Source organism: Orcinus orca, chromosome 4 (assembly GCF_937001465.1).
Source record: "Orcinus orca chromosome 4, mOrcOrc1.1, whole genome shotgun sequence".
Classification (NCBI taxonomy): Eukaryota; Metazoa; Chordata; class Mammalia; order Artiodactyla; family Delphinidae; genus Orcinus; species Orcinus orca.
The window spans coordinates 88,381,102-88,407,646 of NC_064562.1; the positions used below are offsets into that span (position 1 = coordinate 88,381,102).

The window sequence follows — 26,545 nt, forward strand, 5'->3', positions numbered from 1 at the left end:
TAGTAGTTTTCTCAGGTGTGTTTATCTCGATGTTCAATGCACTGTTTTATAAATAGTTATTAAAGTCGAGTAATATTCAATTCTATGCAGTGTTATGTGTCATTGGCCTTTTGTGAATGTGCATGTTTTAAACGGCAAATTTTAAACATTTTGTTCTCTGATTGTTGTTAAAAATGAAATAAACTTTACCATTACATAAAGAAAATTGTTCAAGATTTAATTGCTAGTTTTAGAAACTATATTGCTTTATAAAACCCTCAAATCTGCTCTAACTGTAGTCTGAGAAGGTGTATCTGTTTAATAACAATATTAACATTTTGCTTACAACCCCAGTGATATACAGAATATCCCTGCATTGTAATCCCATTCAACCCAACATAAAGTGGGGTATATTAGCTCTAGTTTTGTATGAGCTGGTAGTGTTGATAATTAAGTATCAAAAAAACAATTTTTAAAATAAAATTTTATTTTAATTTTGATTCTTCAGTCAGAAAAGCCTCCCAGGATTGTCCTCATTACAGATTTAAATCGGCCTCTAAGTCAACAGCTAATTCACGGCTCCTTCCTTTCACATAGCATGAATGTCTTCAGTTTTCTAAACCCACCGAAATTTTTTAAGTATATGAGAAAGTGGCCGCATTTAGCTAATAAAATTTGAAGGAAGTAAAACCAGAAGATACTAAAATTGCCACGTGAGACAAAAATACAGGAAACATTGGAAACGTGGACAAGAGCTTAATCAAAAATAACCATTGTTTGGTAAAAGGAACTGAAATGCAATTTGGAAAACTGCTAGAACAGGATTAGTTCACAGGCAAGCGCTGGGCAAGCAATGTGAGCAGCCTCTGGTTTCATAAGAGCGAGGGGCAGTGTGTGCTTTGCTGTCTGGGGCCCGACTTCCTTTCCCACCGCCTTTCCAAGGGCAACGATTGAGTGTGGGTCTCCCCCCCCATGCAAAACCACAGCAAAACAGTGTTCAGAAAAGTTACCTGTGAATTATGTCAAATATTTTCACATTCAACTCCATCCCCCTTAAAATAAGCACTGTCATCTAATACCACCATAAGGAAACAGCAAACTTGAAATACATTCCCATAAATTCAATGCGTCATCCCCATTTAAAGTTTGTTTTTATGTGCTTATGGCATCTCAGACCTAAACCTTCCATTTCAGTAATACAGAGCCACTCATTTTAGTGAAGAAAGATCTTCCGAACCTGGATCATTTCACTAAAAAGCTAATAAAAATTGTTGGAAAATGAAATCTTTTTTACTGTTCAGTCTTTATTTCAAGTACAAACTATATAACCAGCAATTCAAATAAAAAATTCTCTGTCCGAATAATTTCATTAATAACTGTTTAATTGCAATTTTGAAAGTGTTATACATAAAAATATGGGACAGTTTGTTCCCTTAATAGTTAAGTTTAAGTAAATCCTTATTTTTCCTGAACATATCCTAAATAAGCTTTTTAGGTTATGCACAGGTAAACTGATCTGGACCCAGTGAAATGTATCATACTCCTAATTGTGATTGTATATATTTTCAGGAAACTTTTTGGTTATCTGGTTTTAGAGAGAAAATTTCCTATAGATTTAAGTCAATCTGGCAAATTCTCCACCATGAGGAATAGCTAAGAATAACATCAATGAAAAAGAAACAGGTGGGAAAATAAGAGGGAACACCTATGCATTTGGACAACTAAAAATACAATGTGTTGGGTTTGGAGTGAATAACCATTTTAAAGCAAATTTATTAAATACATTTTTCTAAAGCAGATGATAAAATAAATCCACAGGCCATGAGTGCAGGGTGGGAGGGTGCTCTGTCGCAGTTAATAAGGAGAAGTTGGCCAGGTATCGAAGGAGCCCATGGATTACCAGGGACTAACTCTATCAAACCGTCGGGCCATTTTCTCTGTCCCCTGCACTCCAATCAGCGTTGGATCTGCCCTCCCACAGAACTCAGTCCTGCATTTATATGCTGGGATATTTCATCTGCTTTCTACTGTGTATCGTGGACTTACTACACAGCTCCCTCCCCTCTAGATTGCAAGTGATTTGAGAGTGCTTCTGACTTCTGATTCGTCAAGACAACCCTCAGCAATAGGGTACCATCAACATCTTCATTTCACAAATGAGAAAACTGAGACACAGTGATGTAAAGTAAGTTGCCCAAAGTCACTCAGCTTATGGGAAACAGACCCAGGAAACTAACCCAGACACTCTGACTCCAAAATCCATCTAAATCACCCTCTGCTCTCTCAAGTGTCTCAGGTATAAAGGGAGAAATGTTTGTCCTCTAGTGTTTCTACTTGTGCTCTGTATTAGTCTATGTTCTCATAATGTAGCACCAATCCTATTGATGGTTACAATCCCCTCTATCTGCAGGGTATGTACCATATTACAGTCAATCACTCCTCCCCAAATAGATTTTCTGAAAAGTAGGTTGGATAATTTTTTCCTGAGAAAATTAGGCCTTCTAGGTACATGCCATAAAGTTAATGTAGAGTTTCAAAGCAGACTGCCTGGGTTCAGATCCTGGCTCTGTTATTGTTGACCTTGGGCACAGTGTTCAACCTTTCTGCTTTGCTTTCTGCAAAAATAGGTGTGATAATAGTCCCGACTTATGGTTTGTGAAGATTAAGTGATATACGCCATACAGCACACACATGGTTCTTAATAAATGTTACCCATTATTTGCATAACTACTTTTCAAAATATGGAACTTCTGTTTTTCAGAGATCCTACAATGCATGGGACAGTCCACCCAACAAAGATTTGATGTCCAGGGGCATGACTTTGAAATGTCCCTCCATTGCTTTCGGTGGAAAAACCTGATCCCATCGTACTGAAAGAGTGTTTTCCCCACTGCCTTAACGTACACTGAATTTTCCAGATATGAAACAACTGTGCAAATCAAAAGAAGACCAAACTTTGCTTCATTTGGAAAAAACATCACATTAACAGCAGAGCGCCTCTGGGGTGTGAGTTGCCAGTGTAGCAAACCTGTTCCCTTGCTGTTTGAATATGGTTATGCATACAGCTCCAGGACTGACTAGCTGCGGGACCTTGGGCTAGTTACTACACTCCTGCATGCCTCGGTTTCCAAATCTATAAAAATAGGAATTATAATACCTCCCTGTTGCATTGCTTACAGATAAAATGAGTTAGTACATGTAAATATTTAGAATAGTGTTTGGGTCATAAAAGCCCAGTAAAGATTAACTTTAAAATATCAAAGGAGCAGAATGTAACAAACATAAATAAAGCCAGCCTAATAACACAGGAGTGAGTTCCAGAACTTCTCACAAATGTTTATCCTTTCACATTCAGCCTTTACTCCCTCCCTCCCTCCCTCCCTCCCTCCCTCCTTCCTCCCTCCTTCCTGCTCTCCCTTCCTGCCTTCCCTTTATTCCTGGATTATTGGGGCTATCCTGGGATACCTGGAAGTCAGGCCACTGTTAATTGAAAGCAGGGGACTAGAAGTCAGAGCTCCTCTGCCATCAGAGTGGGCAAAGGCATAGTATCTTCCAACTTGTTTCCTCAACTAGAAAGCAAAGGGCAAGGCCAGATGACTTTCCCTAGGTCAGACTTCCACCTCTAAGTAGCTGTATTTGACAAGAGCTGTTGAGGATGTCATATGATAGTATGAATTCATATAAACCTGGGTTTTCAAAGGACATCCGTAAGGGACAGGAGGCAACAAAACTGAAGGAGATGAGCCAGGTCGGGGAGACCGGGCAGGAGGCTGGCAAAAGGCAACTGTCCTCTCTGAAAAGGACCTCCTGACCCCCTGCCAGAGCAGGACCCTTGGTGCTGCACCTTTTCCTGCCACGAGAAGCCAAAACTCAGATTCTTATGAGAAATGTCCCAAGTTTTAAATCTCTGCAAATAACACATCCGAGGGCTGAAGCCCACAGGCTGATACCTCCATAAAAATTCACTTCCTTGGCTGCTTTCAGGAGTCCCGCTGCAGAAAATAGCTTTCTAACGCAATTCAAAATCAGTGTAGGATTTTTTTCATTTCAAATTATGAAGTGTTAGGCAAAGACATTTCCTTTTATTGAATAGCAAAGAGTATCATTAAGACGATAAAATGAAGCACTTTGATCTAAACTTTCAAAGAGATTTCACGAAAACATAAAAGATTTTATTTATTCTAATCCAGCAGGATATATATATGCCCAAATATTTAGTCATCAGACATGGAATTCAGTGGCACTTAAGATACATAATATCAGATGATTATAGCCAAAGCTGGACTTTGAACTCCACACTTATTATTAACATAAAAAATTACAGTGCGACTACTAATTAGTACCGTCAATGTGGTAAATACATTAAATTACAAATCTTTACATTTGTACATAAGTCATTTTACAAATAAATGTTTTAAGAACCAACTGTCCAACTTTCATTTAAACACTAAATGTTGCTGAACAAAAAGTCTGCAATAAATACTCCCTCGGGTGGGTGGGGGAAATGCTTTTACAAAAGATCTCTGTTACAATGAATATCTAAGTAAATATGTAAAATGTTAAACTTCTCATCTGGTTATTGAAATCTTGTATTCTCAAGACGCTCTTATATTTTAAACAAAATTTAGCTATTAATTTAAAAAGTAACTGTTCCCATGATGCTAATATTATTCACAGTTAAGTTGCTCCCCAAATTATAAATAGGTTGTTCACTGTCCCCTCAGTTTACTTAGCAATTAATTTTTAAGTGAACCTTCAATAATTACAATCAGGTATATTTCTTGGTTTATTTATATATATATTTGTATTATCACTCACTACACAACTTATAATGAAAAAAGAACAACGTAGGCCTTTTCTAAGCAGGATAGCTGAGTTGTCCAATAAAACATCTTCAGCCAATTTGTAACTTTAAAGTCAGACTGCTGCCTATTTTGAATAAAAGTAACATAAATTGAAATGTAATAGTCACCATGTTTTCAAAGACAGAAAGCGATTCTCTAACAGCCATTCTGCAACTGGAGCCAGGAACCTCAAGATTAGAAGGTGCTGTATTTTCCTTGCGCTTTTCTCCATGACGTTGCTGGGTTCAAGGGAAATTCCCTCAGAAATCCTGGTGGCCGTGGCAGCAGCGTCCGTGGGTCGGCCGTTGCACTACGCGGTGGATCTGTAGCCATGGCCTGTCAACTGGAACTGAAGTCTGGACAGCTCTTCCCAGGCAGTGGTGGCTCCTGCTGGAGTGGGTAAGCGAAGTACTGGGGTGACACCAGGAAACCGGATGGTTGGGTCAGGTGGATTGGGTGGCCTGTGGTATAAGGCGGGGGTGGTGAGGGCACCAGGCAGCCTGGCTCTGCCCTGGCAAAGGAGAACCTTCGGATGGAGCCCCCTGTGGAGCTGGAGCTGGTGGCCGTGCTGGACTGCCTGGAAGGTGCCCTGAGGTTCGTGGAGGTCAGGATCATGGGAAGGGTCTCCGTCTGATAGGTGCGGAGCGAGAAGCGGATTGGCTGCTGCGAGGGCTCCTTGGGTCTCAAGCAGGTGCAGCAATAAACAGCCACTAAAGAGCCCAGAACGATGAAGGCGATGAAGATGGAGCCAACGATCAGGAAGGGAACGTACACAGGCTCTAAAAGGCAAAAACAGGCACAGATGCTGGGACTAGAGTCTCCCAAACTCTGGGCTGCTTAGGGGTGGGAGGTGGGAGGTCCACATCACCACCCTTGTCAGCCCAGCGTCTCAGAGCCTGTGACTGGCAACCTCTGAAGTGCAAACTGTGATGATGGAATATTCTTGTTCCTAGCAGGGAGGAAGCAAACTGATACTGTAGACTCTGTTAGCAATTAGCCATCACACTGCACATCTGGAAGTCGGAACAGACTCTATCCTCCTGTTCACGCACTGGAGAGAGGGAAAGGATGAGTTTGGGGGGTTACTATAACACTGGTTTTCAATCTGGGTTTTAGTAGTTTTATCACGGTGGGGCTCTTAAGGGCTCTAAGGCTGAAAATCCTATCCAAGAATCTCCAATCTAAGCAAAGAGAGCTGGGCCTGTGAAATGAAACCCCCGGGAATGTACAAGACTACAGAAAGCACAGGATAAAGAAATCCAGAGTGGGCCCCAATTAACTGTGTCTCCTACTGCATCACAAGTTGTCACCTCTGGATACTTCTTTCCAGAAACAATTTGGGATGCCTCCTCCAGCTGCCATGCTTCTGCCTCCCAATTCCCACCCAAATTCTGGGAAGGTCAGGCCGAACCTTGGATAGATCGTGATGCAGTTCTTGGTGTTAGTGGCCCAGACTTTCCGGGAGAGCACCCGTCAGAGTTAACCCCAGTTTCCTTCTCTATATAAGGCAGACATAAAATTTCCTACCCCGGAGGCACCCCCGGGGCCATCCTCCAGGTGTGTCCCCTGCCTGATAGAGCCACACTTGGATGCAAACCTCTGGCTTAGAGGTAGATGAAAGCAAGACTGCGCTGACAGGCCCTACTGTGTGCCTGGCTCTTTCGTATTTCTTGTCAGATTCACGGAGACCCAGTGAGGTGGGCGTGATACTCTCTGTTTTCCAGATGTGGAAGCACATTGGAGAGTTGTTGACTTTCCCAAAGACACCCAGGCAATGAGCGACAGGTAACTAGCCACCCCGAGATCTGTGGGCTCCTGGGTGTAAGCTCACCCACTCTGCCCCATTTCCCAGCGCCCTGTGGAAGGCAAGTCTAAAGGGACGAACTACTTACTCAGCACCTTGCTAAGCATTCATGCACTCCTTAAATGCACAACCTAACTCCTCTGAGAGCTATATGCCCATTTTAGAGTTGAGAAGAGGCCCAGAGAAGTTAAGTAACTTGCCCAAGGTTACAAGCTGGCGAGCAAGAGAGCCACGGGTCCTGAGACTTCCTCAGATCCCACCCAGCCTTGGTGAGAGAGGAGACTGCCTCATCTGCTGCAGAGCTCGCCCGAGGAGGCCGGGATGGAGTCCCTGCTGGAGGCTGGGCACTCACGATTGCTCTGCAGAGAGCAACCGGGCCCCCCAGGGTGAGTGGAGTAAAGCCACGGAAAGAGTTTGTATTTTCCTAACAGGCCAGGCCGGCCTAGAGTTCTCTCCTTTCCACTGAACATCTTTTTCCCAGAAGCCTCTTCCCCAATCCTGCAGATTGGTATTTTGCCCTCCAAAGTTAAATTCCTTGGAAGTCTAATGGGGTTCTAAGGAAGGGCAGGCCCCCCTTTCCTCTGGGTTGTCAGTCTCAGGGGGACGGGGGCTCCAGCGCCATCAATTACCTCTCCAGCCTCTCCCCGTCTTTCCCAGGGACCGTCTTTTGCCGGCCTCAGACCTCCGCTCCGGAGTTCTGGGGTGTCGCGGCCCTTAGCTCCGCCCGCTCCTCCGGTTTCCCGGCCATAAAACCATCGCCTGTAGCTCTAAAGGGTTGCCCTGAAGTTCCGATTCAGGTGGAAAACTTTTTTCTTTTTTTTTTTTTTAAGGTGTAAAATCTCTCTGCTGGGATCGTGATTTATTCCGCTCTGAAGTTAGTGGAAATTTGACCCGCGTTTTCCGATGTGAGAATAGGGGGCGGGGAAACCCCTGCGACCCCGGTTTCTAAATCTCCAGCTGGAGGACCTGGGCATTTCTGAAAAGCGTGACAATAGGGGGTGGGCCGGAGAGGGTAATTCGATGCAGAGAAATGAAAGGAAGTCGGGAGAATAGGGCAGCGGCTTAGAAACGCTACCAAAAGGCCACCAAAAAAAAGAGTGTCTGAAGTTCCTTACGCCCGTGAGGCTACAGATAAGCGCGCCCCAAGAGTTGCGTTCCCTGCGCCATGGCCACTTCTCAAAGCTCCCGGAGCGCCCAGGGCGCGCGCTGAGGCACCCTCATCGTCCTTTAAAACCCAAGTCCAGCCTTGCGCTGCCCCTACAGCCCTTGTCTGCAATGTCGCGAGCGCCCGAGGCTCCCGCTCTCTTCCCCGGGGTCACCGGATGCAAGCTCCGCGGTCCTCACTGTCCCTTGAAATTTTTCTCTTGGGCAGACCCGCGGAAACCGCTTGTGGCGGGAATCGGGACTGCAAAGGAATAGGGCCCGACCTGAAACGCGACCACCCACTCCTCCCTTGATCCTCCCACCTCTAGCCTCCCCTTTGCTCAGACCCGGGAAAGCCTGGCGCGCCTGTCCGCGCGCACACCGGCCGGCACACACGGCAGCCCGGGCGGCCGGGCGGGGTCTGCCCCCCATGGGCCCGCACTCACGCGCCGTGATGCCGGGGTGCTCCAGCTCGCCGCGGTCATTGGTGCAGCCGCCCTGCTCCAGCCTGGCGTCGGCCGCGGCGCAGCAGTAGCGCAGCGCGCACGATCCGCAGCAGATGGTGGCGTCCAGCGTGTCGAAATCCTCCGGGCACTGGAAGCCCTCGTGGTAGTTGCCCTGCACGTCCACCCAGCCGTGGCAGTACTCTCCGGACTGCTGGGCGTCCGCCGGACCCCCACGCAGCCAGCCCAAGAGGAGACAGAGCGCCAGCAGCGCCCCCATCGCCGCGGACGCGCTGGGCGGCCGAGAGGGGCACGCGGCTGGAGAGCGAAGGGCTGAGCCGGGGCTCCGGGCGCCCCGCGGTTCCGCCTCCCCCCGGGGCGCGGCCTGGGCAGCTGCCCCGGCGGCCAAGGCCACTCCCGCGAGGTTTAGCGGGGGCCAGAGAGAAGGAAGGGGCTGCACGGCGGGCTCCACAGGCCGGGGGTCGGCATGGTGCGCGGGGGCGAGTGGGTAAGGGCCGGCGGAAGGCGCCGGCCGAGGCTGAGGCTGGGGCTGCTGCAGCGGCCCTTTGCCCGGCTCATAACGCTCCCGGCGCGAGGGGCGCGCCCAGCCCTCGGCCACCTACCGCCCCACTCCTCAAAGGAGCCATCGCGCCCGGGTCTGGCAACTCCCGGGCCGCGCAGTACCCCGACTTGCGTCCGTTGCCGGGTCCAGAGCGGAGCCCGAAGGCAGGAGGATGGGAGATGCCCTCGTGCGGAGCCCCGGGACAGGCGGCCCCCCCTGCCCCCCGCCCCTGTCTGTCACGGGAGCTGGAGTCCGCCTGGCCGCGGCCAAGTACAGACGGCCTCCCGGTTGCTGACAGCTCTGCCTCCGCGGCGTCCTTTAAAAAGGAAGAGGGAGGGGGAGAGAGCGAGGGTTAAGAAAGAGTCCGCCTCCGGGGCGCGCCGCCGGGGCTAATCACAGCGGGCGCGGCGCGACCGCCGGTCCTGTGCGCCCTCTGGTTCGCGCGCCCCCCTCCGCCTTTCCGGGCCACCCCCGCCCAGCACGCTCCCCCAGGACTCTACCCTAAACCTGGGGCATCAGGCCCTCTCCACGCACACCTTCCAGCTCTCGCACAGCCCAGCAAACTCCGCAGAGGGCCAGGGCCGCCGGGTCTCTGCATCTATCCACGCGCGTTAGCGCGCGGGTGGAGACCAGGGCTTTGCTTTTTAGGGATGTAATCAAAAACGAACTCGGTAACTGGGGTTTGTAGAATCTTCTGTCGTCTGTTGCACAGATCTGGCCTCGTTCCTGGGACACCTGTTCTGAGGGTTCTGGGCGGATAGCATACTTTCTAGGGCCCGCCCACATCTGCGCTGAGTTTTCCACCTAAGTTTCCACTTTTTCCAGAAGGGACGGCACATTTTCACAAATGTACACACACTCGCACTCTCCCCCGCCCCCCTAACCCGAACGCCACCGGGCGAAGAATCGCCGGTCACCTCCGCCTGCCGAGGGCAGCTCGCAAAACCTCAAAGAGCACGACTTCTCCATTCGCGCCCGCAAAAGAAATAAAAGAACAAAATTAATGATAATTGAGCAGATCTGAACTTCTGTTCGGGCAAAGAAACACATTTATTTAAATGATGTGTCCCCCGTGTGCTATTTTCAGGGGCACTGCTCCTTTGGCGGCGTAAGTGCCTTATGAAACTGGCGTTATGTGAAACCTGGGCTCAACTCAAGAATTTATTTTTACGGCATCCTGAACTTCCTGTCATCGTTTATTCGTACGTGTGAATATGTCCCGCGTATCTCCACCTATTTGTCAAACACGCTGAATGCCCGTGTCACTGATTTAGCTGTTGGCAAGTTGAGTGAAAGAAGACAAAGTCTGCCGCGCACCAGCCATAAAAGTGTGCGGTCAAAAGCGTTCACCAAGCCCGCGGCTTCCCGAGGGTCCGAGTTCGTTCACAGAAGCATATTTCTTTTTTTTTTTTTTAACTCTGAATTAAACGGTTTCTGTTTTAAAATGTATGCTCAAGGATATTCCAAGTAAATAATCACTTCTGATTTCTGATTTTAAATATTGGGATTAGCATTTATTTATGAGAATGTAAAAATAATGCCCAACATTTCAGATGTTAAATAGAACTGTGTAAATATTTTATTGCTTCCTTAGATATTTCTTGGGACAATAATATGTTATTAAGTAAAACCAAATTAAGTTCAGACTTTTATCCACAATGAGACAGTTTTTCTTGACTTAAAGAACTTAAGCATATGGGAAATTGTTTTTGCAGAAATTTCTTAGGTACTCTGTTTTTACGTACAAAAAAAAATCCTTGCCAGCCCTAAAGGTTGTTGGGTTTTTTTTAACATCTTTATTGGAGTATAATTGCTTTACAATGGTGTGTTAGTTTCTGCTTTATAACAAAGTGAATCAGCTATACATATACAGATATCCCCATATCTCCTCCCTCTTGCGTCTCCCTCCCACCCTCCCCATCCCACCCCTCTAGGTGGTCACAAAGCACCGTAAAGGGGGTTTTTTTGTTTTTTTTTTAAGGAGTGCTGTTTGGATTGTATAAACCCTGAGCAATTAAGGAGGAAAGTCATGCAGAGCCACAGAAACAATGAGATATAGTGATCGTAATAAGATGATAAAACTACAAAAACATGTTTACTGCTAATAACTTTCCCAGAACCACACCTCTTAATATTATTCTTGTTAAATTTAGAGGAATTCCATGACATCACAACTACCTAAAGTTCTACAGCAACCTCTGCTAGTCCCCCAAGGGTCAAGTTTCTCTCATTATCCAGCTGTTCTTTGATAGCATTAATATTTTAGGGAATGATTTGTTGGCACTTACCTCCCATTAATTACATTCTCTCTGCCACAGTGGGATTCTTTTCCTTAGGACACGAGCTATAATTAATTCCCTCATTCAAAGTCCTGTCTGTTTGACTCATTTAGAAGACATTTTACTCAAATTTAGTTGGATATTTACTAATGGAAAATAACCAAACCTCCAAAGTACTTGATACTCCTTAGATCTGATGTGTGTGAACATTAAAGCAACTGTGCGCCATGCTTTCTTATCTAGGTCCTGATCTGAAGCCACTTTATACCATCACAACAATCAGCTCTGGGGGCTTGCACGGGGTTGGGGCGGGGAGTGTGTTTGGTTCATTGTCATAGAAGATCTCCTCAAGTTCTACACTGACAGATTTATACTGCAAAAGTGATGCTCTCAGAATGCTGTTTGCAAACAGGAAGAGAACATACCCTTCTTTTTAGGTTTATAAACATCCAAGGTTGCTGTTATGGTGTTACTACTTTCATAGTAAAGGAAGATTAAAAAGTTCTTAGAGACCCCCCTCAAAGACTCTAGGGAGAGGACGTGGAGATGGAAAATACAATGTGCACCATCTGGGGTATTATGCCGAGGTTTTAAGAAATTCTATATCTTCCCTTATCTCAGTAACACAAATTCCATATTTTGGTGAAGAACGCAATCATAAGAGATCATTTGCTCAGCTTACATTCTCTTGTGGCCCTCACGGCCTCCGGGAAATGCTATAGGAAATGAGTTAAATGATATGATGTCTGGGATTTGCTTTAATAAACACCAGAAAAAGAGAGAGAGTGGGGGGAGGGGAGAGGGGGAGAGAAAGAAGGAGGGGGAAGGAGGATATGGAGAAGAAAAGAGAGAGAAGGAGAGTGGAGGGAGGAAGAAAGAGAGGGAGGGAGGGAGGGGAGAAATGGAGATGTGAAGATAGGATAGAGAAGCTGATGCACAACTGACAATATGTTGATAATTGTCACTGGGTGAAGGGTACTGGCAAAATGGAAATGCAATTCTTTCTATTTTTATACATGAATAAAAATTACATTTTTAAAAACATTTTTAGTAGATGGGAATCGGTAGCAGGATAAAACTGGCACCGGACCATATTTCTCAACCTTGTCCCATTCACTTCTCTTTGTTTTACGTTGTTTGGAGTAGAGGGAAAGACTTAAGAAAAGCAAAAGCAGAGAAGTGAAGAAAAACAGGACCAAATGGATGCATCAGAAAGGGTGGGGAACTAAAATGCCCTAAGGAAAGGGGGAGGAAAGGCCAATGGAATGCAGTAGGGAATAAATAAGTAAAGAAAGGACAATTAACTCTGGCTATGGAAATCTCCTCCAGCTTAAGTGCACTGGATCCAGAAATAAAATAGAAAACAAAAGTTTCTCAGCCCTCCCTCCAGTTTCTTCCTGGAGTGAAGTATTATCACTAACCTTCCTTTAATTACTTCGCCTGTGACTTAATAGAAGCCTCTTGCTTGGATCACTCACTATAAATCCAGGAACCTGTCAATCGGAGTTACTGAAAAGGTATTTTTTCTCAAATTTGCTTTGGCACTTATTCACCACTAGAGAATACAAGGTGCCCAGATGTGTACTCTCAGACCCCAGCAGCCCAGCCCCAAGCTGTGCCCCTCCCTCCGCCCTGTTCCTTAGCCCCAGACTCTTCGTTTGTGAAGAGGGGATTAGACATAGGGCCCTTAGAGCAGTGTTTCTCAAACCACAAGTGCACAAGGATCACCTGGCGTGTTAAGACGCAGATTTTGATTCCCAGCGTCTGGGGAGGGGCCTGAGATTCTGCATTTCCAACATGTTTCCAGGTGATGCAGAGGCTGCTGGTCTGAGGCCCATCCTCTGTACCCCTCCGGGCCTTCTCTGCCCTTGCCCTTACCCACAGGGGAATGAATGAATACAGCCAACGGGACTGGCCCACCCAAAGCCCGTTTCCTCCCTTTCTTTACCACTCTCTGGGCCTTAAGACCCCAGCACTCCCTACCCAAACAGACCCAAGCTGGCTTCTAGGGTTCGCAAAAGCTTGTTCCAGGTCATAAGTGGTTCTAAGGGGAGATGGTTCAAAACTTGTAAAGGCAGGCTAGGATGTCCAGACATGGACATGAGAGGCCCCTGCAGTGCAAGATGGAGTCTGGGATGGGATGAAGGAGGGGGTGGGCAGATTCAGGCTGGTGGCCTCCACCAGAGCCCTGGCTCACGCATGAGAGAGTGGACCTGTTGCCTGGCACATCCCAGGGACTCAGAAAATAAATAGTCATAAAGGGAATAGTGAATGGTTGCATAAATGATGAAATGACTAATTTCCTTCAGTAATTCTAAGCACTTACCATACCTCATGGTAATTCTGTGATAGGGCATCTATCTTCTTCTCCATTGGTTTCTCCTTCTCCTTTTTCATTCTTGTATCCTGGGACCTAGCGGAACACCTGATACATGGTGAGTGCTCAGTAAATGTTGAGTGTAACTGACTGTAGACAATAGACAACTGGCTGAGGACTTGTGACAATCGAGACACCCGCCTCACTACCGTATAAAGCTGCAGCAAGTTGAATATCTCGGAGCTGGGTCAGTGGCGAGCAGGGTGAATTTCCAGGGCAGGGGATATTCGTAGAGTGAACTCCTGGTGATTTAACTGTAAACATAGCTCATCAAGAACGGTCCAGAGTATCAGCACTGCCTAGAATAGGGCAGTCGCCAGCCAGTCCCTCATGGAGACAGTGGTGACACTTGTCCAAGAGACTAGAACTGTGATGTAGAGAAAATCAGCCAGCACAGTAGAAAGAACATTCCAGTTTTGAGTCAGACAAGTCTGGGCTTGCGTGTGCCTCTTTTTGATCACCTGACCTTCAGCAGGGTCATTTCCACTGCTGAAACCTCAGCTTCCCTGTCTCTAAAATGAGGGGAGTGGGAGGGAGTAACCCCTACCTTGCAGGATTTTTGTAAGGATTCAAAATAAAACATATAGCAAGTCTGGCTCAGAGTAAGGGCTTCAGAACCAGTAGATATTACCTACTACCAGCTGGTTTGAATCTATAGTGAAATAATCATGGCACGTTTCCTGCTAACGAGTATAGGCCTCTGCCCTGATTAATTTGAGTGGGTAATTTACAGTTCTCCATCATCCATTCCCTTATTCATTCAATGTGCCCATTCACAACCACCGGCAATTGAATATTGATTATTCATTTTTGGAGTCGTTCTCCTGAGACATGCACTAAAGCTAGGAGAAGAGGGAATAAGGGTGGTGTCAGATGATCACAGGGTAGGGACAGGCCCTGCTGGACAGACCTTATTGCAGCTAGATTTCTACAAGGTGTAGCCCCAAGCACAGGTGGGCATTTAATAAGTCTCCGATTAGTCTGTGATTCTATATTATGTCAGTAGAGATGTAATTTATTAACCTGGGCTCCTGGCATCCTTTCAGTGCATGTATAATAGAATGATATTTTTCATGCAGAAATATAAATTAAATTAATTGGCGTCCGTATTTAACCGAAACTTACTTGACAGTAAATGGATTCCTCCCCCCACCAACGCGACCCCTTTCTCAGCAAGGGGCGTTTCCTTCCCAGTGCTTGCAGACTGAAGAGAGGCTAGCCCCAATTCCTGGGGCTCCCCAAGGAGCTGGCTTTCAGCAGGGTTTAGAGCAGCACGGAAAGCGAACTGATCCTGGAAAAAATGGTGAGTTGCTGCTTGGCGGCCATGTGTTCTTTGGGTGGGGGGAAGGTTTACAGAGGAGAAAGAAAACACAGAGGGTGCTTGTCTTATTTTCTTACGCCTCTTCTTATCCTTACCAGCCACACATAATGTTTTGAAAAATTTTGTCACCCTTAAAGTTTCTAAATCATACGGAATTCTTTTGAGAGCTGCTATACAATGGCTGTCAAAGGTATCTTTTACGTTTTCTCCTTTATTTAAATAGCCTGTAGTTTGTTAGCTCTGTGGGCAACATAAGGGTCAATGAGGCAAAGGTCCTAATTTCCACCCCTGTGGGTCAACTAGGTTTCCACTGTCTCAGGAATACAGAATGCACACTTGACCTTGGCTGGCAAACACCTGCTGTGAGTTGTTTGAGGGCACCAGCCAAAGAAATTGGATGTAACAGACACAATCCATATGCAGCATGGGAAATGAACTCAGTGTTACACGCTCCTACAGCAAATGGGTCAACACTGTCATCTCTGTAATGTGCCCTTCATCTTATCCTCAGAACTGTGCTTTGGAATTCTTTCTGCTTTGTCTGTTCCGTCATCTGATTTTATGCAACCATTCATTCTGTACAATCCCTCCACTTTATATTTCTTTAACATATTTTTTGTAATCAAGGACAAGAAGAAAACTCATCCTTGGCATCTTTTTTTGGCTTCTCCACATGAACTGGGCTTGAAGTAGAGACGACATTTGTAGCAGTCTGCATGGTTATTCCAGTTTAGTATTTAAAAAACTAAGGTTCAGTATTTCTTTAGTTTATGTGCCATTCTGCGTCTTCTATCTAGAACTTAGCTATTTGGCAACCTCAGCCCTCTTGAAGACAGGGGAAATCCAGGAAATAATCTTCACTGCTCCCACCCTGTAACACAGCAGTCTTGTCTTCCTAAGAAGACATACACATTTACAGGGCTTCCCTGGTGGCGCAGTGGTTGAGAGTCCGCCTGCCGATGCAGGGGACACGGGTTCGTGCCCCGGTCCGGGAAGATCCCACATGCCGCGGAGCGGCTGAGCCCGTGAGCCATGGCCGCTGAGCCTGCGCGTCCGGAGCCTGTGCTCCGCAATGGGAGAGGCCCCAGCAGCGAGAGGCCCGCGTACCGCAAAAGAAAAATTTACAGAGTCTGGTACTAAATTTAGCTTATTTTATTGATGAGAGTGGTTTACGCCCTCACACAGGGCCTATCTTCCTATATGTACTCTATCTATCCTCTTGATTTTTCACTTTGCCTGAGGAGAATTCCTCCCCCTAGTCTAATAACGTAACCCACTTTCCCCCATTCCACGTGAGCCTGGAAGAACTGTCAATCATGGCACTCCACTCCTGGCTAAGGGTTGGGCATGAGACCTTAGTGAAGCAATAAGAATTCCTGTCTTCCTGGACTCTGTGATTGGTTCAGGGGTGTGCACTTGACTCAAGCATGGCCAATCAGAATCGTTCCATGAGATTTGCAGAGGGCTTCCCTTATTTGTAGAGTGTGAACACTGGAGATGTTTGCTTGGGGCAGTCGAAGACATGATCCTTATCTTGTAGAGAAGGCCTAACTGAGAATAAGGCCAACTCACAGAGGCAAGAGAAGAATCAAAGGGAGAAACCTAAAATGTTTGAGTCCCGGATCCAGCTGCGCCTGAAACTTGCCATATCCTGATCTTCTCTGTTAACACGAGACAATACATTCACTTTTGGCTTGAGCCAGTTTGGGTTGGGTTTTGATCATTTATAACTGAAAGCATCTTGACTACTACAATAAATATTATGGAGACAGCTTTAATAAATGACTGCTGCCTGCAATTAGGGGGGCGGTAAAATTATCAAAATAGAATGATATGAAAGCACAGCATCTGTGGCTATATCGTGAAGGGACAAATATTTTATTTACCTCATTAGGCCTTTAGGACTGTACATTCTAAGCTGTCGGTCACAACATATTGAGTGGATCATGAAATCAATTTACAGGGACATAAATGGCATTTGTTAAAAGATAGAATAGAGGGCTTCCCTGGTGGCGCAGTGGTTGAGAGTCTGTCTGCCGATGCAGGGGACACGGGTTCATGCCCCGGTCCGGGAAGATCCCACATGCCGCGGAGCGGCTGGGCCCGGGAGCCATGGCCGCTGGGCTTGCGCACCCGGAGCCTGTGTTCCGCAACGGGAGAGGCCACAACAGTGAGAGGCCCATGTACCACAAATAAATAAATAAATAAATAAAAGAATAGAATACAAAATAGAGAGTATGTCACCATAGTAAAGGTAAGTTTGATTTCCCACCATTTTATTTCAGGCATCTGTGTAAGTATATATGTTCTAGACAGGGTTATAAATTTTTTTTTTACAGAGGGGTATGATCAAAACATTTGAAAGTCACCACTTAGAACAAAACTGCATCACAACGCTGAATAAAACAGAAGAATCAAAATTTTTAGCACATTATTATTCCTGTGTTCTAAGTAAAGGTGGCTGCCCATTTTCCATAACTGCTCCTTCAGTCCTGACTTTGCTAGGTACGCATGCGGGGGGAGGATGGGTAGGAGTCATGCATGGATTTAAAGCAGTTAAGTAAAGGCATCAGGCTCTTCCAGTTTAAGACTGCTTCCTCTGAGTTATTTATTCAGTTGCAGTTCATCTCTTTCTCAGGGTTGTTTTGGCCCCTGGTCCTCCCCCTTACTGTAAGGGGTGGAGGAGAGAAGCTGCTTGCCTCAGCTCTCCGGGACAGGAGAGAGAGTCTGGAATGCACATAGTTCTCCAGATCTTAACTGTTACCTTTCGCCGGGGCGCTGGTCCACTGAAGAAGTGTGTAGTTGGCAAGCACATGAGGTATTCTCCCTTTCCTGGCCTTGGCTCTCACTGGGGCTATGAATATCCCCACCCTGCCCCCACCCCTGCTACCCCCTGCCTCAGGTCTAGCTTGTCTTGGGCCGTGGTGGACCCCTGGCCCTTGGCTACAGGGTAAATCACCTCAACACAGAAAGCCCGCCAGCCAGCATCATCAACCGTTTTCCATGTTGCTCCATTCAGTATGAGGGACCTTTTAGATCCCTCCACAATACACAGGCACCCAAGAGAGTTTCCGGGATGCTGGCTCAATCTCTCTCTTTGCCTGTTCACCCTCACTGCCATTTTAACTGGCTTCGTCACATTGGAGCAAAACCACACATCATGGCTGTCTCTCCCAAGAGTCCCAAACAGAGAAAGGGGCAAACCCTACTCTGCTCTTGACTTTACTCTGAATTTTCTGACACCTTCCCATCTCTCTGTTTTCTCTGGGACTTGGGTTTGGAAAGGAGCAACCAGAACACACCTGTCTCACCAGTTGCTTCTTAAATGTGTACCCTGCTCTTACCCATACTCCACTGGGGCCCGATGGGGGATGCTTTCCCTTTTTCCCATGGGTCAAGGTCTTTCCTTATATGATTTACTGAGTTATTTCTACCAATGACTTACCATAAGCCTGAAGTCACACAGACATAGCTCTTAATGAGTAAAGGAGAGCTTAAGGAATTTTAAAAATCCTCAGGATTCTCAAGACCATTGTCTCTCTATGGACTTAAAAAGAAAAATGCCATATTGGTAGTCTAAACCAGGACATTGACCTTTGCTTTCTCTTTTTTTCCTGTTTTAACAAACTCTGAATACCCTGAGGAAAATGGATGCCCTTGGCTGATTAGGGGAAAGGCTACAAAAATTGAGATATGTTGTTTAAATTACTGACATAATTTAATAAATATTATCCTTTTACAAGAACAATTTATGTTCATAATTATCATCACATGTGGTGGTCAGCTTGAAATACACTTCGGTATTTTAAATACTTAGTTTCTGTACACATAAACACACATATACATTCTTGGTATTTCCCCCCTGAGATTTTGGGATAATTCTTCATCATTATTTACAAGAGTGGGTGGGCTTTTATGAGTATGGAAATAGCCCTACTTCTCTGTCCAATAAAAGAAATTTCTAGGCAGAAGGCAAAGAAAATTTATTCTTCTAGACCAGTGGTCAGCAAACTTTTTCTGTAAAAAATGCCTGATAGTAAATATTTTAGGCTTTGTGGGCCATATGGTCTCTGTCGTAACGATTCAACTCTGATGTTGTAGCACAAAAACAGCCATAGATGAACGTAAATGAGTGGACATGGCTGTGTTCCAATAAAACTTTATTTATGGACACTGGAATTTGAATTTCATGCAATTTTCAATTGTTATAAAATATTCTTCTTTTGACTTTTTTTCAACCATGAAAAACTTAAAAATCATTCTTTAATTGTGGGTTACATACAACAGGTAGCAGGCTGGATTTGGCCTCCAAGCCATAGTTTGCCAGCCCCTGCCTTAGATCCCCTTTTTAAATTTAGATTTTTTCATTTCATCTCTCCTCCCATTTAGGATGCAAGTTAATGCAGCAATGGCAACAACCAAGGCCAGTTTTACTAACTTTACCACCCCCTCCTTACCTTTTGGCATGTAGAGGAGAAATGTTATCACACACCTTCACTAACAATGAGTTTGTGACCTGGACATTTTGAGGGACATCCTTCTGGATTTGCAAACTACAGTCAACTGACCCACAGAAACTGCTAAAGACAAGGCCATGGTTCTCATCGCCTCCTCACGGGTCCCCTGAGTTCCTTTCCTGGTTGCACACTGAATGACAGAGGCCAGATCACAGAGGACTCTGCAAAAATGCAAGAGGTGAAGGTGGTGCAAGATGAGTCTGCTGAGACCTTCATCTTTGCTGATCTGGAGAGTATCCCTGCCAAAAACAATGTCCCTGTGGCTGGTCATTGGAATTTTTTTAAAATTTATTTATTTATTTATTTTTGGCTGCATTGGGTCTTCGTTACTGCATGGGCTTTTCTCTAGTTGCGGGAGCGGGGACTACTCTGTTGTGGTGCACGGGTTTCTCATAGCAGTGGCTTCTCTTGTTGTGGAGCAGGGGCTCTAGGCACGTGGGCTTCAGTAGTTGTGGCACACAGGCTCAGTAGTTGTGTCATGCGGGCTCTAGAGCACAGGCTCAGTAGTTGTGGCGCACGGGCTTAGTTGCTCCACAGCATGTGGGATCTCCCCGGACCTGGGCTTGAACCCACGTCCCCTGCCTTAGCAGGCAGATTCTTAACCACTGCACCACTAGGGAAGTCCCTGGAATTATTATATCTTGTGCTTTTGGCCAATTCATAAGAAGAAAAGTGAATCCAGGAGTAACATGGAAGGAATCATTCAAATGCCAAGATCTGGATCTGATTCCTTAACATCCACGTCACAATGTGTCATGAAGAAAAGTTTGCATCATAATCATAATCCTTATGCAACCTGTTTAAGAAAAAAAGTAAGTGTATGACACAATTAAAAAATGTTCCAATCCAAATAGTTGAAATGTTCACATCCAAATAGTTGAAATGTTCACTGTTTTGTTATTTTAAATCAGCTGTCTGGAATATTCAGCTGTCCAAAAGAAGTCATCCTGAGCAGGTCTGGGATAGCCCTACTTTACTGTAAAATCGCCTTCTGGGAGACTTGTCACTGTCTCTCAGAGTGTAGGATTTGCCAGAGTCATTTATGGCAGTGTGTGTGAGGTTAGATACAACTAATTTTTATATAACACTATTTTTATTACCCAAAGAAAATTCTAACTAAATAAACCAATGCGTGAAACATAATTCCTCACCAGAATTACACTGGCCATCAGCCTCCTGGCCATCATTCATTTTCACATTACATAATTTAATTGAATGAAAATATTCGACCATCTTGATGGCATAGCTAGACCTCAGAGGCTTCATTATAAGAAGGAAAAATAAGAAAAGGAATAAGAAAAGAAATAAGGAAAAATAGTCACACAAGAAACACTCTGTTTAGGAGATTATATAAAATTGATGATAACTAGTGAATTTGGGGTTTTTGATTCACTCAGGGTAACTTTGTGATCACCTTTTCGTCAATGAAACATTAACTTATTTGCATTAAGCTTTTGCTGTAGATTTTTTAAAATTCCCTTGAATATAAAGGTCACAAAGTGACAGTTAATTTTATAATACACTCTTTGGTGTGGAGGGTCTTTCTGAATAATGCTTAAGTTCCTATTTTGTGTTAGGTACTGTGGTACCTGTTTGCCATGTGCTACCTTGTTTAATGGTCACATCAACCCTATGAGAAATTCAGAATTTAAGTAAGGTGCCCAATGTGCCATGTTCTCACCTACTCCAGAGTCTAAATTCATCCTCTGGGTGGTCTACTCACTATGAGTCTGCTGCAATGAGAATAGGGAATAATTTAATTAATTGGCTGTTCTATTTATGGGATACAAAAATTCAAGTTGATTCCTTTCTTCCAATAAATAGAATACCTCTTTTGTTTTTACTCAATCCACCCAACATAGTTAGAGAGTTAATATATTGATTAGCTTCTACTTGGGGAGCCCAGGCCCCCGCATAGTTCTTAAGTCACAGGGCAAATTTGCAGAAAGTTAAGAAATTAGACTTGTCAAACAGCCCCTTCACACTGAACATTATGCATACCTTAGGTTGGCTGACAGTCTAAAACGTATTAGTGTTGGAGGAGGTGTCTTTCCATAGTTTCATTTTTTAATTAAAAAGCTCAGATTTCAAGGATCAGAACTGAATTAAGTTTTCATCCTTGGATATTTCTTTCTGCAGTTAAAAACAATTTTTTTTCAGTAATAGATTGGTTATATAGTATATTAAAGTTGACTTTGGGAGTTTCTTCTTTCATTCACACTTGTGTAATATTCAACTCTCACTAAATGTTGTGGGTTGAAAAATTATTGGCCTCTAGAGGAGAGTTGTTATGTAGGAAGAAGAAGAAATAGACTTCCAAATAAAAGGATCTGATAACTTATGTCTAGCTAGAGATGATTTTTCCCCAAAAGAGGGCAGAGAACATTCTGTGGAAAGGCCATGAGCTTGGTCATGGAGGAGCAAGGGGTAAAGGGGCATCTGAGAAGCTGGAGAGAGAGATGGAGACAGGTGTACAAGGATAAGGAATTTTCATTTTATTCAGAACATGCTGGGAAGCCATTAAATGATGTTTATCAGGGAAAAGGCGTCTATGAGATTCACATTTTTAACAGGTCACTCTAGGCACTAAATCTAGTGATTCTGTAGGGGCTACAGTAGAAGGTATGGAGTTGGAGAAACAGAGACTGGGTGGGAGGTTCTGAGTAACCCAAGAGAAATTACTCAGGCCAGACCTGGAAAAACTGAGGGAGATATGTTTGAAAGTATATTTAGGGTAACAGCCAGGTCTATTTTAGTGGCATTTCCACTAGAGAGCAAATACAAGTCCATGTCTAGATGCTCTGCCAGGTCCTACACTATAAACCAAGAAGATCATGCATAAAACATAATTTTCAAAGCATTACTGGGATCTCAAGATGAGGGAGAATTTTTGAGAGAAAAAAAGAAAGAAAACTGTAGCAGGAACACATGCAAATCTTGCCATCAAGTCCTGTCTTGGTGAGTCCAAGCCTTGGACTAGTAGCAAGGCTAGAGAGCTGAACTGCAAGCCCTCACATTAGGTTGGGAAAAACTAGATGGAGGCTAAAATTGCCACAGGTATTTTAGATCCCCTGGCAAATGAATATCCTCTCAGAAAAAAAATGTATCTTCAAGCAAATATGACCTCACCATAAAGACAAAAAACACACTTAGGAGGGAAAATGCCGTAAGTGAGAGTCAGCAGATACCACAAAATATAGATTTAGACCCCCTAATACTTCAGAACTTGGAATTATCTGATACAGAATATTTTTTAAATGTATATGTTGGATTTTAAAAAAGAAAGGTGGAATTAAAAATAAGCAGTCAAGAAGAGACAAGCATATTAAAATTAACAGGTAAACAAATAACCAAATATAATTTTTTCAAAGTAAAAATTATTATAATATAAAACATAATACATGGGTGAAACAATAGATTAGACACAGGTAAAGAGAGAGAGAACTGGTAAACTGGAAGATATATTTTAAAACATTTTCCAGAATGTAGCAGAAGAGGGATATGAAATGATAATATGAACAAAGGATTAAGAGATATTAAAAATAGAACAAGAGGTCTCACATGCACCTATTTTGAGTTCTGGAATTAAAAAAAAAACCTAGAAATAATGAAGGAGAGGCAATATTTAAAGATATAAAGGCTGAGAATTTTCCAGAAAGATGATGAAAGATGCAAGTCCACATATATTGAAAGCACAACCTGTACCAAGCAGAATAATAAAAAGAAATTCACACCTACTCACATAGTCATAGTGCTGCAGAACACCAAAGAAAAAGAGATGAGCTTAAAAGCAGGCAGTGAGAAAAGACAAATTACCTACAAAGAAATGACAATTAGAATATAGCCAACATCTCATAGCAATAGTAGAAGTCAAAAGACAGTAACATAAAATCTCAAAGACACTGAGAGAAATGACTATCAGTCTAAAGTTGTATAGCCAACAAACTATATTTCAAGAACTGAGGAAAATAACATCTCCAGAAAAAGAAAAATTGAGTGACTGAAATTAAAATGTTCTAAAGTAATTTTTTGTTCAGGAGGTGGGTCCAAGACATGAACTTACTTACTTATTCATACTTGTAAAATATGAATAACGATGTTTCAAATGTACTGATGGAAGAATAGGAATAGCATCCATACATTCAATCCAGTAGGTGGAAGAAAGGAAATAAGAAACAATGATAAACACAAACACAATCAACTTTTAAAAGAAAAGGAGAAAAAAATTAATGATAGAAATGAGTTCCTATATGTCAGTAATCACAATAAATGTAAATTAAATAAAACAACTGAAGATTTTTTTGACTGGAAGACAACTAATTATAGTCTCTTTACAAGAGACGCACTTAAAACAAGGACTTACAAATGTTGAAAGTAAAAAGATTTTTTTTTAAAGGCGAGGCAAATATTAACTTTATAAAGCTGGTAAGGTTATAGTAATAGCAGACAAAGTAAACTTAGAGATGAAGGCATTAATAGGGAATGGGATGGTCACTCTATTTTGATAAATTCACCAAGGATATAGAATAATTCTAAACTTGTATGCACTCAATAATGAAACCTTCATGTACCTAGAAAAAAAATCAATAGGACCACAGAAGAATATTGACATATAACATATTAGATTTCAACACATCTATCTCAATTATTCAGAAGTCAAAAATATAATAAATCTTTGTGAAAATCTGGAAAGTGACAACTTGAAAAATATACAATCAGTTTGATTTACTAGGCAGTTAAAAAAAACCTATCTTTAAAAGTTAAAGAAAACACAATATTAAAAAAAATTACACCATCTTCCTCAATACATATAAAATATTTCAAAACTCAACCACATACTAATTCAAAACTCATCTCTGAACATTACATATTTCAAAGACTGAATATTATATAGACTATAGTCTATAAAAATTTTTTCATGAAATTCAATAAATGTTACTGGGACAACTGATTATCCATATAGGAAAAAAATTACATTGGATTTTTTACCTCACACCATACGTATTAATCAAAGACACCAGGAAATAAATGGTTATGCAGCAGGTCTGTAATTCAGTCTCTCCAGTTGGGGAATGGGGAGAAATGACTCCAGGAAAAAAGGAACAGGGTCTAAATCTCCTTGTAAACATACTCATGACAGACACCTTGGCAAAAGAATTAATGGCATTTGTGAATGGAAAGGTCCTTATCCTGCTTTTTAGCAGGATATATCTGTTGTCTAGAATTGATCATGGTAAAGAGACTTGAGATCTGTGGATTGGTGGGGCATAGATGGAGGCATCTTATTTTCAAAATGACCTCCCCCTGTATAAGTGATGTGAATCTCACACACTGCTTAGAGACTTCTTATATTAATCTGGGCCCAGGGTGCATCCAATGTGGTAAGAAAGGATGTGAAGAACGATGTTAATGGTCTCAGACCTCCCGCTGCTTCACCTATGCTTCAAAGTTACCTGTATCCTTTAAATTATCAGTAAAGCTTAACAGTGGATGAGATTTCGGATTCATATGAGTCTGATTTGAGAATCTGATCCTTTGTGTGATCTCAGACACCATATAGAAGGGAGAGAGAGAAAGATTTCTGCTGGCTTTGCAGATGCAAGAAGGGGCAATGAGACGAGGAATGCAGGCAGCCTCTGGAAGCTGGAAAAGGCAAGGGAACAGCTTTTCCCCTAGAGCCCCCAGAAGGAATGCAGCCCTGCTGATCCATTTTACACTTCTGATCTTCACAACTGCAAGACTTTTTTTAAGTTGTTTTGAGCTACTAAATTTGTGGTAATTTGTTACAGCAGCAATAGGAAATGAATACACTATAAGAAGGAGTCAAGAAGTTGGGACCGTGAAGTCCTACACAGATGCAACACTATTGGTTAATGTGTTAATTCCTAAGCTAAGCTTCATGAATATGTATTTTATAATTATGCTTCATAACTTACATAACTCATGTCCTTTTTTTTTTTTTTTTTTGCAGTAAGCGGGCCTCTCACTGCTGTGGCCTCTCCCATTGCGGAGCACAGGCTCCAGACGCGCAGGCTCAGCGGCCATGGCTCACAGGCCCAGCCGCTCCGCGGCATGTGGGATCTTCCCGGACCGGGGCATGAACCCGTGTCCCCTGCATCGGCAGGCGGACTCTCAACCACTGCGCCACCAGGGAAGCCCAACGCATGTTCTTTTTTAAAATATCAAGTATTATACTGAAAAACTGAGACATACACAGAGGTGAATGCAGAAGGGCAGTAGGTTTAGGAAGAGAATAATGAGGTTTTTTTGTTTCCCTACAAGTTGTCTTTGAGATACTGAGGGAACATTCAAGAAGAGAGGTTCAGCAGGTGGAGAGAGGAATCAGGAGCTTGGGAGAGATCTGGAATCCTCATCCTCTGGGTGGTAATTGAGTCAGAGAGTGAGTTACAAAGCCCTGGGATGAGCCTCTATTTAAAGACGGAAGAAACCCACAAAGGCAACTGAGGAGCATGCTCAGATGGAAGAAAACACAGGGAGAATAATTGATGTGTCATTTAAATAGTTAGTAATTCATGTGCATATATTTTTAAGTTCATAGTGGTGCTATTATCGAGAAACACAGTGATAACCCTCCTGGCAAAGTATTGGCCATTTTAGACATACCAGCACCTGGGTGGTTCTTACTGATATTCCAGGGAGGCCCAGACTAGCCCTGCTTGGCCCTTCCTGAAACCTCAGCCAGCAGGCTCCCGGGGGAGAGGGGGCTGGCGGTGCTGGGCATTGCGGGCATCTGCTGTCCTGCTCCACTTACAGCAGAACCCAGTCACTCTGAAAGTACCCACTTTCTTACCTTTGACCCATTGCATTTATCTGCAAGGACGTATGCACATCTGAGATAGAGATTTCTTCACGAAAAAGTAATTGTGGAAGTAGCCACTCTTCTCAAATTTTAAGTAAGTGACCTAACACTGTGAGATCATCCATGCTGTGCTGCTGTCCCATCTGTCTTGTGTGTGAGCAGGACACCAAGCTTCCAGGCTTGGCTTTTCACAACACTATTGTCTTAGGACACATCCATTCACTTCTCAGATCTGCAGGCGAAGGAATAGGCATAGGGAATTATGAAAATTACAAGCAATTCTACAGAAAATCAAAATAATTGTGGGTCATGACGGGAGCGCTGTTTACATATGGCACTCAGATGAATATTTTACACTTTGGATGTGCAGACCGTATGGGGTTAGGAGTTGTTTCATTTTGTTTTGTTTTTAAAGCACACTGTGTGTTTAGTCCTTGTCACTTTCAGTCTGAACAC

At 43.8% G+C, this 26,545-nt stretch overlaps 2 protein-coding genes across 4 annotated transcripts in view; one reads left to right on the forward strand and one right to left on the reverse strand.

Moving 5' to 3' along the window:
* ATP8A1 (ATPase phospholipid transporting 8A1) overlaps window positions 1-4,193 on the forward strand; it is a 240,599-nt gene extending 236,406 nt beyond the window's left edge. For all 3 annotated transcript variants that reach the window (XM_049709553.1, XM_049709554.1, XM_049709558.1), the window contains one exon: window positions 2,741-4,193. In XM_049709553.1, the coding sequence (XP_049565510.1) occupies window positions 2,741-2,853 (113 nt within the window). In that variant the 3' untranslated portion in view covers window positions 2,854-4,193. The remainder of the gene's footprint in view (window positions 1-2,740) is intronic.
* On the reverse strand, window positions 4,130-8,999 carry SHISA3 (shisa family member 3). The gene is made up of 2 exons (XM_004268313.3): window positions 8,217-8,999; window positions 4,130-5,602 (listed from the first exon to the last, which is right to left on the reverse strand). Exons 1-2 carry the CDS (start codon window positions 8,491-8,493, stop codon window positions 5,163-5,165), a joined length of 717 nt encoding a protein of 238 aa, XP_004268361.1. The 5' UTR covers window positions 8,494-8,999; the 3' UTR covers window positions 4,130-5,162.
* Window positions 9,000-26,545: the final 17,546 nt, after the last annotated feature.

Coding starts and splice junctions, on each gene's coding strand:
- SHISA3 (XM_004268313.3), bottom strand. CDS start 8,493: ATGGGGGCGCTGCTGGCGCTCTGTCTCCTCTTGGGCTGGCTGCGTGGG. Junction 5,603..8,216: donor GCACCCCGGCATCACGGCGC/GTGAGTGCGGGC, acceptor TTTGCCTTTTAG/AGCCTGTGTACGTTCCCTTC.